The sequence below is a fragment of the Phocoena sinus genome, chromosome 17, assembly GCF_008692025.1.
Source record: "Phocoena sinus isolate mPhoSin1 chromosome 17, mPhoSin1.pri, whole genome shotgun sequence".
NCBI lineage: Eukaryota > Metazoa > Chordata > Mammalia > Artiodactyla > Phocoenidae > Phocoena > Phocoena sinus.
In genome coordinates this window covers 16003332-16018509 of record NC_045779.1, presented here as the reverse complement: position 1 = coordinate 16018509, position 15178 = coordinate 16003332, and the positions used below count along the sequence as shown (strand labels likewise).

Sequence of the window (15178 nt, the reverse complement as noted above, 5' to 3'; positions counted from 1 at the left end):
TACCCAAAACAGTCTCTGAGACGCTTCCATTCTTTAAATTCCTGGTGAGTGTGATTACTTTCTTAGTGTAAAAACAAAACTTATAGTAGTGGGGGTTTTTGAAGCAGTTGCTGAAACACCAGTTGAATTGGTACTAAAACATAGTGGCTAGAAATCAGGGACTTTAGGTGTTCAGTAAACCTGTGGATTTTCAGGTCACATCCTACCCCTCCTGCCTCAGTAAGATGGTGATTTCTGTGTCTGAGGAGGGGCCCAGATTTGTGCCATTTAACAAACACCTCCTGGTGATTCCGTGGTAGATAGTTAGCCATATGTTGAATAGGTTGGTTAAAAAATGTATATTAAAGGAAAAAGAACCCTGGTTACTTTGAGAGGCAATACACGGCAAACTTCAACTCTGGAGCCAGATGGCCTGGGATTGAACCCCAGGTCTGCCACACTTGCTTGTGATCTTGGGCAGCTTCTTAATCTGTAAAATGGGGTATAATAGTGCCTTCCTGAGGGGTGGTTGTGAGAGCTCGTGAGTTGTAACATGTAAAATACTTGATTGGCCTGGCTCAGAGTAAGCCCTTGATATGTTTTAAGTATGATTATTCTTGTCACTTCTATTTTGATTCTGTGTTTGCTTCCTATGGTTTTTTGTTTGTTTTTTTTCATCCTTGTAGAATGATCCCTGGGAACACTTTAGTAAACTTCAGATCTTCCCATAAAGCAACAGAACAGGGTAAGAGGACACGAGAGAGCATCGTATAGACGCTAAAACCAGACGGAGCTATGTTTAATTTTACTTCCATGCCATGGAAGCTATATTACCCTAACCTAACCCTCTGGTTCCCTATAGTATGGAGTTATTTTGATAGATAAAGCACGTGAAAGATGAACTTATTCCTAACATATAGTAAGCATTCAATGCATTTTTCCATTTTTATTGTTCATATATGTCATATATATAAAATATAAACATCACAGAGAAGGACAGGGAGACAGAGAGAAATTCAGTAACCCAGGCTTAGGAGGAAAGAGGAGAAGAGGAGAATTCAGGGAAGGTTTTTCTGAGGAAAGGAGTTTCTAGTCTGTGCTGAATTGGGAAGCTGATTAGAAGTTAGCCAGGATATAGCGGGAGTGGGGAGGGAGGGAGAGGTGCAAAGAGTAACCTTCAGAGAACCGCGTGTTGCTTCCCTTGTATGAGGCTGGAATGTGTATCTGGGTGGGTGAGGGCTGGGAGTTCCTGGGAAGAGATCAAAGAAATCTAAGAGAGAAACTACAGTCAGACCGAGTAGGGCCTAATAAATAAGCCCTGGTAAGGAGTTTGAATTTGATCCTGAGGCTAATAGGGGGCAGTTACTTTTTGAACAAGGGAGTGAGAAGATGAGATGTGCACCTTAGAGAAAGTATTCTACTGCTGGTGTGGAGAATGAGCTGTAGGGGCCAGAAGATGGGCAGGAGAGCAGGAAGCAGGCTGTTGAAGAAGTCCAGTGCTGGTGGCCTGGACTAAAAGTTACCAGCTCTCTTTCCTAAGTCCTCCGTGGAGGCGGGTGGGGCAGCCCTGCAGATCTGATTCTGGGGTTAAAAATTAATACTGCCTGAGCCTGATTCTCCCGCATGTCCATCTCTGCCTGACGTAAGTTAGATCCTTGTGGAAGTTGCATTAAGTCTCGTAGGCCACTGGAGTGCTGTTAAACTCCTGCATGTGAAATGGAATGGAATCTCAGTGTGCAGTCAGCCAGTAAATGAGTATAACTTATGTTGAATTCCAGCTAACGTACAGCCGTCGAAGTAGCATGAAGTCTGGGAAGTCACTGGGGTACCATTTAGAGTACTGAACAGTGATTTACTTGGTCAGACCCCAATGGCCTATAAGTGCCAATATAGCTTCCATGGTCTTTTCTACTTTGTTCCAGGGAATAAGTTATGGAATAAAAACGTCCATTTTTAAAATATATTTTCTATATCTTAATTCATTTTCTTGGTGGATGGGGATTATTGAGGTCACTATTTATTGTTCAAAAATGTGTAGTATAAACGAAAGTAGCAAGTCATAACCTAAAAATGTGTAGTTTAAATGAAAGTCACAAGTCATAACCCAAAGTAATTTTTCCTATAAAATTTCCTGTAAAATTTCCTGTATTTCCTATAATACAGTTTTCAAAAGTATTGATCTTCACACTCTTACCCAGAATAAATTTGAGTTTTTATAAGGAATTTTTTAAATGCTCATTATAAGTTTGTGATATGTAGGTATAGATACAGATTTAATGTTAATTGTTCACTGATATACAAATAATGAATGAATCATATGCCCATGAAGTCCAATGTTTAAAAAAAAAAAAACAGAACTAATGTTAACCTGGTAAGTCCTAGAAGTCCAAGCCTGTATCTTCCGTCCTCACGTAATTATCACCACAAGCCCTATATTTAATACTTGCTTATTAAGTATGTGGCTGCCACGTGCAAATGATCATTAATATGAAAAGCTTGTCTGTTGTTGCCCCTACGTTTGTGGTGAAACAAGTATTGGTTGTGTGAGAGCTCGCAGCTTATCTGTGATAGGTGTTCTGGGCGCTTTGAACAACCGATGTTCCTAAAATTTACAGATGAGGAAACCTCAAATATGAGTCTGTAATAACTACATTTAAAACTATCTTAGGAAATATTTTCCCCTCTTAATAAAAGTAACAAATCCTTGAGATTAGCTCAAGATGGCGGAGTAGAAGGACGTGCTGTCACCTCTTCTTACAAGAACACCGGAATCACAACTAACTGCTGAACGAAAAAGTACTGGAACCTACCAGAAAGGATACCCTACACCCAAAAATAACAAATCCTCCGACTGGGTTTTCAAAGTGCGTAGATGCTTGATAAATAAGTAGGAAAAGAATTTTAGATATGCAAAGAGATTAAGTCATATTTATCTAGTTTGGGAAAGTCAAAAGAGGGAAAAGATAAATACGGCGGAGAATTTTAGAAACGTTTACTGGAATAAACAGTAACGGTTCCGAACATTTGTGTGTCACTGTGGCTTGTTCATTATGTTTTCCAAAACATTACTTCATTTGATCTGTTTAAGAAGCCTATGAAATAGAGTTTCTACAGCTAGAGATATTATTTCTTAGAGCAGTTAGGTGATTTGTCCAGAGTCCAAACAGCTCATAGGTAATGAACTGGAAACTGTTTTCTGACTCTTTAGCCAGTACTTAAATGTTCAGTAGCAAGTAAATAATTGGCATATATTAACTACCACATTGTACCTGAAGGCATCTGTGACTAGGCAGTTCGCATCGAAGATGTCCTCCTTAAACTGACCACGCATTTACTGCCTAGACTGCTCATTTGCCATAAAGTTTTAATTTAAAAAAATGGTTTTTCTGTTTACAGAAGTAACACAGTTCTGAGTAGAAAATTTAAAAATGTACATTGGCTCCATGAATATTATGTGACCATAGATTGCACCCCTCCATAGATTCTGAGATTTTTGTGCTTTCTGGAAATATTTTATGCTTTAAAAATATTTCAAATGAGATCACAAAGAACATTTTTGTTGCTTCAGTTTTTATTTTAACAAATTAGTATGAAAAAGTTTCCTGTGCCTTTAAACGTCATTATGATACTATTTCAACAGCTTCATAATATTCCATTTTCCAAATAACACCTATTTAGAACTTGGGGATGCTCTCTATGTTTTGTTATTAGTAATAACACTGAAGAATAGCTTTACTAACTACCTCATTGTACAAATCCATATTTTCTTAGATAGCCTGGCAATAAAATTGCTGGGTTAAATGATATATAAAATTTCTTGATCATGAGCAAATAGCCCAATAGCTTGTCTTATTTAAATTCCCATTTGTTGTGTATGAATGCCATTTTTTACACATTTGCAAGTCCCTGATCTTTTCAAAAATCTTTGCCAAAATGTTCATCAGAAATAGTGTATTATTAAAGGTACATGCACCCCTATGTTCATAGCAGTGCTATCACAATAGTCAAGACATGGTAACAACCTAAATGTCCATCAAGAGATGAATGGGTAAAGAAGATGTGGTATATATATATACAATGGAATACTACCCAGCCTTAAAAAAGAACAAAATAATGCCATTTGCAGAAACATGGATGGGCCTAGAGATTATCATACTAGGTGAAGTAAGTCAGAAAGAGAAAAATACTATATGATATCACTTATATGTGGAATCTAAAGCATGACAGAAATGAACGTATCTAGGAAACAGAAAGATTCAAAGACATAGAGAACAGACTTGTGGTTGCCAAGGGGTTGGGGGGTAGGGGAGGGATGGAGTGGGAGTTTGTGGTTAGCAGTTGCAAACTATTACATATAGAATGGATAAACAACAAGGTCCTACTGTATAGCACAGGGAACTATATTAAATTTCCTGAGATAAACCATAATGGAAAAGAATATTAAAAAATGTATATGTTTGTATAATTGGATCACTTTGCTGTACAGCAGAAATTAACATTGTAAATCAACTATACTTCAAGAAGAAAATGGTGTGTTGTCACTTTGCGTGGTTAAACAGTAAGATAGTAAATCCATTGAAGGAGGGGACCAAGATTTGCTCTTTGGCTTGAATCCTGTACAACGCCTGCTGTATCTTTTGACACAGAGACATTCAACAAACAGGATGTTGCCTACACAGCACATGTAATACATAAAACACTGGTCATGTTCCTATTTGATCTTTGTTTTTATCCAATATGTCAAGTGCTTCCATTCATTCTGTGAAATGAAATAACCAGCTTTTTCGGTGGCCATTCAAATGGCAAGTACAAGTTGGAAAGCATTTTGCATTTTTGGAAGTAGCATCATAGTTTTTGAGCTAGCAGGAACTTTAAAGATCATTCAGTCTGATCCTGTTACTTTACAATAAGCGTATTTAATGTAAAGACATGAAAAATCCTGGTGTGTTTTACAAATTGAAATGGAAAGCTCAGTGTCTAATATTTTTGCACAAATGTATAATTTTGTCCATAGTTTATATGAGTTCCTCATGTCCTCAGAAATGTAAACCTCTGTACTTTTTAATTATTTGTAGTATAGTGAAACTAAAATTGTCAACCATTTTAAGAAAACAAAATTTTAGCCATGGCAATGGATTCTGGTTTCAAAGATAAACCAAACACATTTGCAGTGAACTCCAACCCTGCTTTATCTAAATAATAATTTCCTATAGGCACATTACTTGGCATGGCTTAGTCAACCGTATTTCTTTTCATTTTTTAGGTAGCAGTTTTACAACATCATCAGGATTATATACAGGAAATAATTCACTCACGAATTCCTCTGGATTTAACAGTTCACAGCAGGTAATTTTCAAAGCCAGTTTAACTTCTGAAATTTAAAGAAATGCAACAGATGATTTTCTTAGGTAAAGAAAGATCCATTTATATTACACTATAAGCGAGACCTTTCTTAAGCCTTCTAATAGTTTTTTTTTTTTCCTCCTTCAAAAATCTCTTTAGCGGTTCTATATGGTGAGTCGTTTGGTTCTCAGATTGGTTGAATTTTACCTAGAAGACATGGAATAGAAATATGAAGAGGGAATCTGATCTTACCTAAAACTGGTTTGCAAGTCTGCTCACTTCAGTCAGCGTGTGCTTGTGTGTCCCTTTGTGAAGTCAGAGAAGATGGAAGTGCAAACACATTCACGGTTACATTCTGAAAACGCTAAGCAGCAGCCGTATTCTGACAGGTTGCTCTTGTGTGGTTTGATTTGGTAGGACTATCCGTCGTATCCCAGCTTTGGCCAGGGTCAGTATGCACAGTATTACAACAGCTCGCCGTACCCGGCACATTACATGACAAGTAGCAACAGCAGCCCAACGACGCCGTCCACGAATGCCACTTACCAGCTTCAGGAACCGCCATCTGGCATCACCAGCCAAGCAGTGACAGATCCCACAGCAGGTAATTACGTGCATTGTTATTAGTCCTGCACGCTATGTTTCTGGTGGTTGAGATGCATTTTTCCACAGTCATATATTCGCGACAGTGGTCGCACACCTTTGACAAGTTTTGGCAAGGCCTTAAGTCAAGCAGCGTGATGGTGACCTTAGCTTTATTTTTACTTGCTTAAAATTTTTAGTACAAAGTGCATAACTTCAAAAGTACATGAAATAGAGATTTTGTTTAGTCGTACCTATACTCAATTTTCAAGATATATGTAGCTTTTTAGATGCATAAGTATAAATGTTTAGCTATAATGCTGACCTATAATTATAACTGTTGACATGTGAATATGAAGATAAATGACATCACCTCGAATTTAATGTTTATCATCATGAAACAGTTAATGTTTTTCAAAAAAATCAAATAGCATCAACGGGTTGATCATGGAAAATAGTGATTCTCCTGGCCTAACCTTTCCCACTCCTGACTTGCTGTGAACTTTTTAACAATGTATCTGAGGGTGGGCATTTTTTGTACTCCTGCACAACCTTTGAGGGGCCCTTTCAAATGCAAGTCTCTGCATCTCTGGAAGTTTATCTGCTATGCTTTTAGCATTTCTTCCCCTCCACTAATTCTTTCTGGAATTCTTAATATTGTATGCTTAATTTCCTGAATTGGTCTCTAACTAGGTTTCTTTCGTTTTCTCTCGCACTTAGAAAACTAGAATGTTTTTCCCGGACCAGGGCTCGAACCCGTGTCCCCTGCATTGGCAGGTGGATTCTTAACCACTGTGCCACCGGGGAAGTCCCTTCTTTTGCCTACTTTTGATTTAATTTGCCCCTCTTTTTCTAGTTTTCTAAGGTTTGAGAAACCTTAGAAGTTTGATTTGGTAGGACCGTCCATCGTATCCCAGTGTTTTACATGAACCATCTGGGTCCGTGCAAGCTTCTCAAGGATCAAATGGAATTTTGAAATGAGGATAGCTATGTGAATGAGAAATAGAAAAACTCTTTAGGGTCTGTGGAATAAGAGATTGAGAAAAGGAGACAGCAGAATAATTTTACTTAATTCATGACATTTTCGTTGTGAAGAGAACAGAATAAAACAAACTGGTGAAGACTTAATCATGTTTCTTAAATTAAGGTTGATTAGAGCTTTAAAAAAAGGCCATTTGGACATATCATAAAACTTTATCTCTGAAACTTGACACTGTTCTGAGTGAATTTTATTTATAAAAGGGATGCTGTGTGAGAGAAGTGGAGATGACTGGGCACAAAGCCACGCCAGATGGGAAACAATGCGAAATTATAATTTTTGAAAGGTATATATAATTTTAAGATTGAATGATCTATCTTAGGTTTTATTTGAATAAACGCTTAGTGTTTTAGGTACTTATTTCAATTTCAGTATCTTTATGGCTACAGAATAGGAATGAATTGAAATGGGGAGAAAATAGTATTTTTCAGATTTTTTTTATATTCACCGCTTCCCACTAAAACGCGTGTGTAAGGATCAGCCTTTCTTGTCTTACATAGTTAGGAGTGGAAAGTTCAGTGAGTTTACACATTGAAAAAGAAATGTGGATTCCTTTAAAAATTCAAGGAAAATTTAGTCTTTTTTTTTTTTTTTAAACTTTGTGGTAAGATTGTGGATTCAGCCTAAGTTGTTTGGCATTAACTTTCCTTTCTTACTAGTCATGTGTAAAATTATAGACTTATCCTTCTTGATGAAAAGTAAGTGTTGGTGATAAAGTACATAAAAATCAGTAAACTAAAGAATTAGAAGGAATGATTTATTACATATAACCTAATGTTTTTGTTTCAAGATTGAAATAAAAAATAGTTAAAATAATGAATGTCTATTTTTGTTGAAGTTATTTCAGGTGTTTTTTTTCTTTTAATAGTCTATTGGGTTTAAAGTCAGTATTTTCTAAAACTGGAAAGTTAAATTCTAGTCATTATCTGATCTTATGTATGACCAGGTTTCTGCCTTTCAGTTTCATGGAATTACGCAGTACAGATGAATCCACAGTACATGAGTTCTTCCATACTTTATATCTGTTCCTTATTGTTCATAGAATCGTTATGTCATAATGAACAAATAAGATAGCCTTGTAAGGCTTTTTCAGGGTAAACATGTAGGGACTCATTTATTTTTAATTGTGCATTTTAAAATTGGTATGAACAATAGTTATCTTTCAAGTCCATGATATTATGCAGTATTACTTATAAATACGTACCTCCTCATGAATCTTAAGTTCAAAACTTATTTTAATATGTTTGTAATTAAATATTGAAAACTTTATCCTCTTTTCATTAGGCATGTGTAATACATTAAAAATAACATAACTTGCATATGAAAGCTTACTCTCAAATTTTAAAAACTAAAAACAGTGCCTTTGCATTCATTTAAAAAAAATGAGTTTATTAGTCATGCATTGACTGTCTTAATAAAATACAATTTACATCATCTGGAGATATGTAAGAATCCATCTACTTGAGAAACATAGTGAGATTTATCTGATCATTCACCAATGTTTTAATTTACTTATTGGATTCAAGAAAATAGTGCCTACTCTTCAGCTAGTAGTGCCAGCCTCTCCACTCCCCGTTGAAGGACATCTTGGTTGCCTCCAATTTTGGCAATTATAAATAAAGCTACTATAAACATTTGTGTAGGTTTTTGTATGGACATATGTTTTCACTCATTTGGGCAAATTCCTAAGAGTCTGATGGCTAGATTGTATGGTAAAAGTATGTTTAGTTTGATAAGAACTGCTAAAATGTCTTCCAAAGTGGCTGTTTTGTTTTGCACTTCTACCAGCAAGAATGAGAGTTCCTGTTGCTCCACATTGTCACCAGGGTTTGGTGGTGTCAGTTTTCAAATTTTGGCCATTCTAATAGGTGTGTTGTGGTATCTAATTGTTTTAATTTGCATTTTCCTAATGAAATATGATGTAATTATTTGCCATCTGTGTATCTTCTTTGATGAGGTATCTGTTCAGATGTTTTGCCCACTTCTTAATCAGGTTGTTTGTTTTCTTATTGTTGAATTTTAAAAGTTCTTTGTATATTTTGGATACAAGTCCTTTATCATATGTTGTTTTGTCCCAGTCTGTGTCTTGTCTTTTCATTCTCTTAACATTACCTTTTGCAGAGCAGAAGTTTTTAATTTGAGTGAACTCCCATCTTATCATTTTTTTTCTTTCATGGAACATGCATTTGGTTTTGTATCTAAAGACTCATTGCCAAACCATAGGTTTTCTCTAATGTTATGATCTAGAAAATTTGGGGGCATAGAGTTGTTCATAATATTCTTTTATTATCCTTTTAACGTCCATGGGCTTGCTAATGATGGACCCCCTCTTTCATTTCTGATATTAGTAAGTTTAATCTTCTCTCTTTTTGTCTTGGTTAACCCTCTAGAGTTTTATTAATTTTATTGACCTTTTCAAAGAGCCAATTTTTAGTTTTATTGATTTTTCTCTGTTGTTTTCCTGTTTTCAATTCCATTGGCTTCTCTGTTATTTAGTATTTCTTTTGCCTACTTATATATATATATATATTTATTTATTTATTTTTGGCTGCATTGGGTCTTTGCTGCTGCACGTGGGCTTTCTCTAGTTGCAGCGAGCAGGGGTTACCCTTCATTGTGGTGTACAGGCTTCTCGTTGGGGTGGCTTGTCTTTGTTGAGAAGCACAGGCTCTAGGTGTGCGGGCTTCAGTAGTTGTGGCACGCGGGCTCAGTAGTTCTGGCTCATGGGCTCTAGAGTGCAGGCTCAGTAGTTGTGGCGCATGGGCTTAGTTGCTCCACGGCATGTGGGATCTTCCCAGACCAGGGCTCGAACCCGTGTCCCCTGCATTGGCAGGTGGATTCTTAACCACTGTGCCACCAGGGAAGTCCCTTCTTTTGCCTACTTTTGATTTAATTTGCCCCTTTTTCCAGTTTTCTAAGGTTTGAAGTTTAGATGATTGATTTTAAGTCTTTCTTCTTTTCTAATATACACATTCAATGCTATGAAGTTCCCTCTAAGCACTGCTTTTGTTGCATACCACAATATTTGATAGGGTTTTTTTTTTCATTTTCATTTAGTTCAAAATATTTTTATTTTCATTACCATTGAAGCCCTCCCTTTAAAAGAGGTGTATATTTATAAACATCCTATCAGAGAAAAATTTTAGAAATTTGATGGTATACAGTAAGAATCATTTGTCACAGTCATAGTTATGCACATCCTCCTAATTAAATGGCTTTCAGTTCTTAGAAAATGTGTTTAGTTTCTGAGAGAAGGGTATTATTACATGGTCCATTCAAATTCTACTGTCTATATAAGATAATTTTGGCCACAGTCAACTCTTTTTTTTTTTCTTATCCAAATCTAAGTAATATTAAAATTAAATCCAATATTACTTTAATTTTTAAATGATGGATTTCATTTAAAATTTCTTTTAAACTTTTAAAAGAAAATTTTCTTTTAAATTTCTTTTTAAAATATTTTTCTTTGCAAAGTTACTGATTTTCTTCTATGTTTAAAAACATAGAGGTAAGAAATAAAAAAAGAAAAAGACATTTTAGGATGTTTCCCTTTTGTGCTAATATCTAAACCCTCATCCCTCCTAGCCACTGAAGTGTAAAGAGTATATTATTTCCTTGTACTGAACCCTAAAATCTTAAGGCATGTTGTTACCAACATAATTGAATATGTATTTTTTTTAAAAGTGGTAAAAAATAATTTAACCACTCGAGAGTTATTCATGAAGGAATTTTTAAATTGATGTTTATCAAAGAACACTTAAGCCATTCTTTAAAAAATGTTTTTCTTTATCATATGTCAAAATATGAGCACTCATTTGTAATCCAATTACTGTGCTATATTTAAATAATTTGACTTGAAAACATTTTTCTTGTCCAAGATCTCTTAGAACATCTCATAATAATTATGACAGTGATCATAATAATAATACATAATAAAAACACAATTACTACGTTTAGAGCTTTACATTATATTACCTTCAACCTTATAAATATAACCATGAATTAGGTACTATATGTCTTCATTTTACAGATGAGGAAAAAGAGGCACATAGCTCTTGAATGCTCAGTAAATGTTAGGTGTTATTAACTTAATCAGGAATTTTGAGGCCAAATTCTTATGAAAGGGCTATTCACCTGTAACATCGTATTTTTAAAATAGTACAAAGCAATCAGAGAGAGAGGGATAAAAGTAAATGATAAATCATCATTTTAGGTTAATGTGAAATAAAAGCTAATTATGTATCAGGAACGAACTTTAGCACGGATGCTATAGAAAAGTTCCTTCTTCAAAGGATTTGTTCATTTGAATTTCTTACAAAAAACTTGATGTTGAAATCTACCTTTTCATGCTCTGACTGCATGCAGACAATTTACTGGTTAAGGTGATGTACAGGAATCTTGCCAATATTGAATTTCAAGTGACAGAGGAAAAATCAGTATAAGAGGGAATTCAATATGCATGGGAAACCATTTGTTCCCTTTGCTTCTTTGATCCTTGCCAAGGCCCAGGAAAGTAGAGCAAAGCGCATGAAAAACAGGGGAACATTCTTGTGCAAAGTGGCAGGAGCGCTCTGAGCTCTCACAGGAATTCAGTGTGACAGGATGAAAAACTAAACTGCCGGCAGTCTTCCCTGTGAATGTAGGAAATTTGGGCCACATCTATACTACCTAACATGTCTACGTCTGTTCGCTATAGATATGATCCTGAGGTTTGCAGTAAGCTTCCATTTTGACTCCTATATTTTGCCAAGTGAGCGGTTTTGCAAATCTTTAGGCCATATTTGCTCCGCAGATGCCTTGTGGACTTTGGAAGAGTTTGCAATTTGTTCAGCTCGAAAAGCAACTATTTCAGCAAAACAATTTTAACTAACATTTTGGAAACATTTGTCAGCAAAACAAATATTTGTATCTGAAATAGCCAGGCTATTGAGATGTGAGAAAACAAAACAGATGTTTGTTTGGCGTTCTTGTGTTTGGTTGTCTTGATGCCATTTTTTTTTTTTTTTTTACCCCCAGGGGATGTACAGCATTAACCTTAATGAGATTATGAAATTCTTGGAAATAAAATTCACTCTTTTTTTATATTGCCAGGAATGTAATAAAAATGAATTGCCATACCTGTGAATTTTGGACTCGTTTCTAAGAAGCAAAAAAGTCAGTGTTTTAGCATTTACCCATTTTGTGCCTCGTTACTGGTTTCACTAATTTTTTCAGTTAGCTGGCATGAACTCCGGATCCCTTATAGAGTCAATTTTAGTACACTTGGATTCCAGTATGTCATTCTTTCTGATATTTTTACATAACAGATGATTTGAATATAAATAATAAAAATCAGAAAGCATACATTATAGAGCTAATTAAATTAGTTTACTAACCTCCCAAACATTTATTATTTCATCTTCTTTTGTAGCTAATTGAGTCATTGTTTTTGTAAAGTATTGGTATTAAGCATCCTATGGGGCCAACACAAATCAATGTAATAAGTTCCCTTGTTTAAGTTGAAGGACATCAGAATTTACTGATTCAACTTTTTAATTGGAGATTGCTGGGGAAAAGGACCTTGAAAGTTACCTGTGTTTGCCATCCCTCCACCTCATTTAATTGGGATTGAATGGTTTAGTGGATGAGTTTGGGATTAACTTTTCAATAAAGGTAGTTTTGATGATTAATGGCTATCAGTTTTATTCCTAGCTTCATAGCCAAAAAAAAATTTTAAGTTTAATGAATGTCTTTGAAATTTGTTGAATACTAACAAAAGAGCATGGGATAGAATTATAAAGGTCCACGAGGGTTTACAGAGAAAAGTAAAACCCCTTTCATCTTCTACACCCAGCTCCTTGGTTTCTTTCAGCAGAGTTTCCTGTGTATCCTTCTACAGATGCACTTTGCTTATATAAACATAGACATAGCACCTGCCCCTGAGCACTTTTTTTTTGCATATTCAAGTATGTATACTTTTAATTAGTTTTCTTTTCCCTTAAAGATATTAGAATACTGTACATACTATTCTGTACCCTACATTTTTCTCTTAGTAATATACAGAGAAAAATTCAATATGTAGTTTTGCTGTTTTTTATATTTCATATACAAATATAACAATGGCGAATATATTCTGAGCACTTACTATGTACCGAGCAACATTCTAAGCACTGTTCGTGCACGACTTAGTTTGTTTCTACCAGGTCCCAGAGAATAGGCAATGTCATCATTATCCCCATTTTACAGGCAAGGGCAGCTAAGGAGAGGTCAGCTGCAGTGCTGGATTTAACCTCTGGAAGCTTGGCTTCAAACTTGAGTTCTTAATCAGGAAAGCATGTTTGAGATTTCAAACAAGCGGAAACATGAAAATGTAAACAAAGAGTCACAAAAGGTAGTAGCTATGTGGTGTTCATTGTCTTTAATCATTCATAGTATATATGAGCATAATTACTCAGCAAAGGCATCTATTAGGAGGCATTCAGTTAAATATATGTTCAATGTTTGAATGAGCTCTACTTGCTAATAAAAATAACGTAGGTCTGTCTGAAATTATAGGGACATGGTATGTAATATATCTAAGGTGATCTTTTACTGTATTTCCTGAATTATAAGATCAGTTTGTGGGTCTCTTGAATGATCCTACAACCAGTTGTACACTTTCTTATCTTCCACTTCCCTGCATCTGTTCTGTCCTTACTCGCTATTTATCCTGTTTAATAATTACCTACTGTGGACCTGCTTAGGAAACGCCACTCACAACGGCCCTTTACCCTTTCCTTTCCCTTTCCCTGCAAGGGCCTCATTCTCTACCTTGGGAACTTTTTCTTTATTTCTCCACTCACAGCTCCCGGTTGATGTGTGTTAAGTATAGGGATAATGATATTCTTGTCTCAAGGAAAGCCGTTCATTTTAAAGTGAAAGCAGGCATCTTAACCCAGTACAATCATCTTCCAACACTTTTGAAAATATTTACGTGACCCCCTTTAGAAACTTTATAAAATGAAAATTGCATTTTCTTCAGAACCATTATGTAAGACAAATTTTTCTATTTTTCACTTTTACGTAACTGCCGATATTTGAGTACAGTTTTCTAATGTTTTACGTCGCGTGTGTGCAGTTTTCACCTGGATTATTGATTGACTTGATAATCATGGATTGGTTTGGAAATCATGTCTACCATTGTTTCTGTGAGAAAATAGTTTCTGAGTTTCAGACAGCTTATGTAAAAATATTTAGAACATAGCTGATTTGAAAATTGGCAACTCTTTTCTATCTACAAATCCACTTGAGTAACTTTACCCTGGAGCAGTTGAACAATTTTTAAGTTAGAAGTGACCTTATAGATTCTTTTGCCTAAGACTTTCACTCTACTGATTATGAATAAGGGATCCAAAAAGGTTAAATTTTTCCAAAGCCGCGTGGCCCGCCATCAGCAACATGTCTTTATGGCAAGTTGGAGTGGCAGCCTCGGGAGATATGACGTGGTATGGATTTTCCCACACTGCCCCAGGCAGCACTGCTATCTCCTGAAGATGGAGATGGATGTCCTTTAATGAGTTCCAAGGTGGAGTCAGTTAGAGACACAAGATGTCAGGTTTAAAGTTATCAGGGTTCCTTTACATTAAGTCTTCTGTGATCCTTTGATACAGTAATACTCACTGAGAATTGAATATAAGGCACAGTGTCCTAATCACGCCTGCCTGGGTACCACTCTCCACCCACCCACGCAGGGCATATCTGTGAACTTCCCTTGGGCACCACACACTTCCTTGGAATATAATTGAGAGAAACTGGAGTGGTACCTAGGGATTCGGAGTTGGGCTAACCCAGCTTGGAATCCTGGTTCTGTCATTTACTCTGGGCACATCACTTAGCTCTTTAGTGTATCAGTTTTCTATGAAATGAGGATGATACCACTCTTGTGTATAAGATAATCGAGGGAATGAAATTATGTGGTGGCCAGCAAAGTGACTGACAGATACTAGGCTTTCAGGCATTCATTTCTTCAGCTATGCGTTCAACAGACCTGTACAAGTGCTTGCTGTGTGCCAGGCACTGCGCCTGGTGCCAGGGACATAGAGGTGACAAGAAAGGCAAGGTCCCCAGCCTCGCTGTAGTGTGTTGTGCACTGTGGTTATTTCAGAGATAAAGCCCTCTAAGTGTGTCTCACCTGTTCCCTTCACATAGAATGGCTGTCGGGGATTTAAGCCAGAGGTTGAAGCGTGGGAGAGGATGATAGATGTTTCTACGAGGTCG

The 15178-nt window shown here is 36.1% G+C and overlaps 1 protein-coding gene across 11 annotated transcripts in view; it reads left to right on the top strand.

Annotated features, from left to right (window-relative positions):
- EYA1 (EYA transcriptional coactivator and phosphatase 1) overlaps positions 1 to 15178 on the top strand; it is a 330392-nt gene that overhangs the window by 228951 nt on the left and 86263 nt on the right. For 7 of the 11 annotated variants that reach the window (XM_032609853.1, XM_032609847.1, XM_032609851.1 and 4 more), the window contains 2 exons: positions 5243 to 5325; positions 5740 to 5926. In XM_032609853.1, coding sequence (XP_032465744.1) covers positions 5243 to 5325; positions 5740 to 5926 — 270 coding nt within the window. Of the gene's footprint in view, positions 1 to 158; positions 168 to 5242; positions 5326 to 5739; positions 5937 to 15178 lie in introns of all 11 variants that reach the window. The other 4 variants (XM_032609856.1, XM_032609855.1, XM_032609857.1 and 1 more) reach the window with 3 other exon arrangements.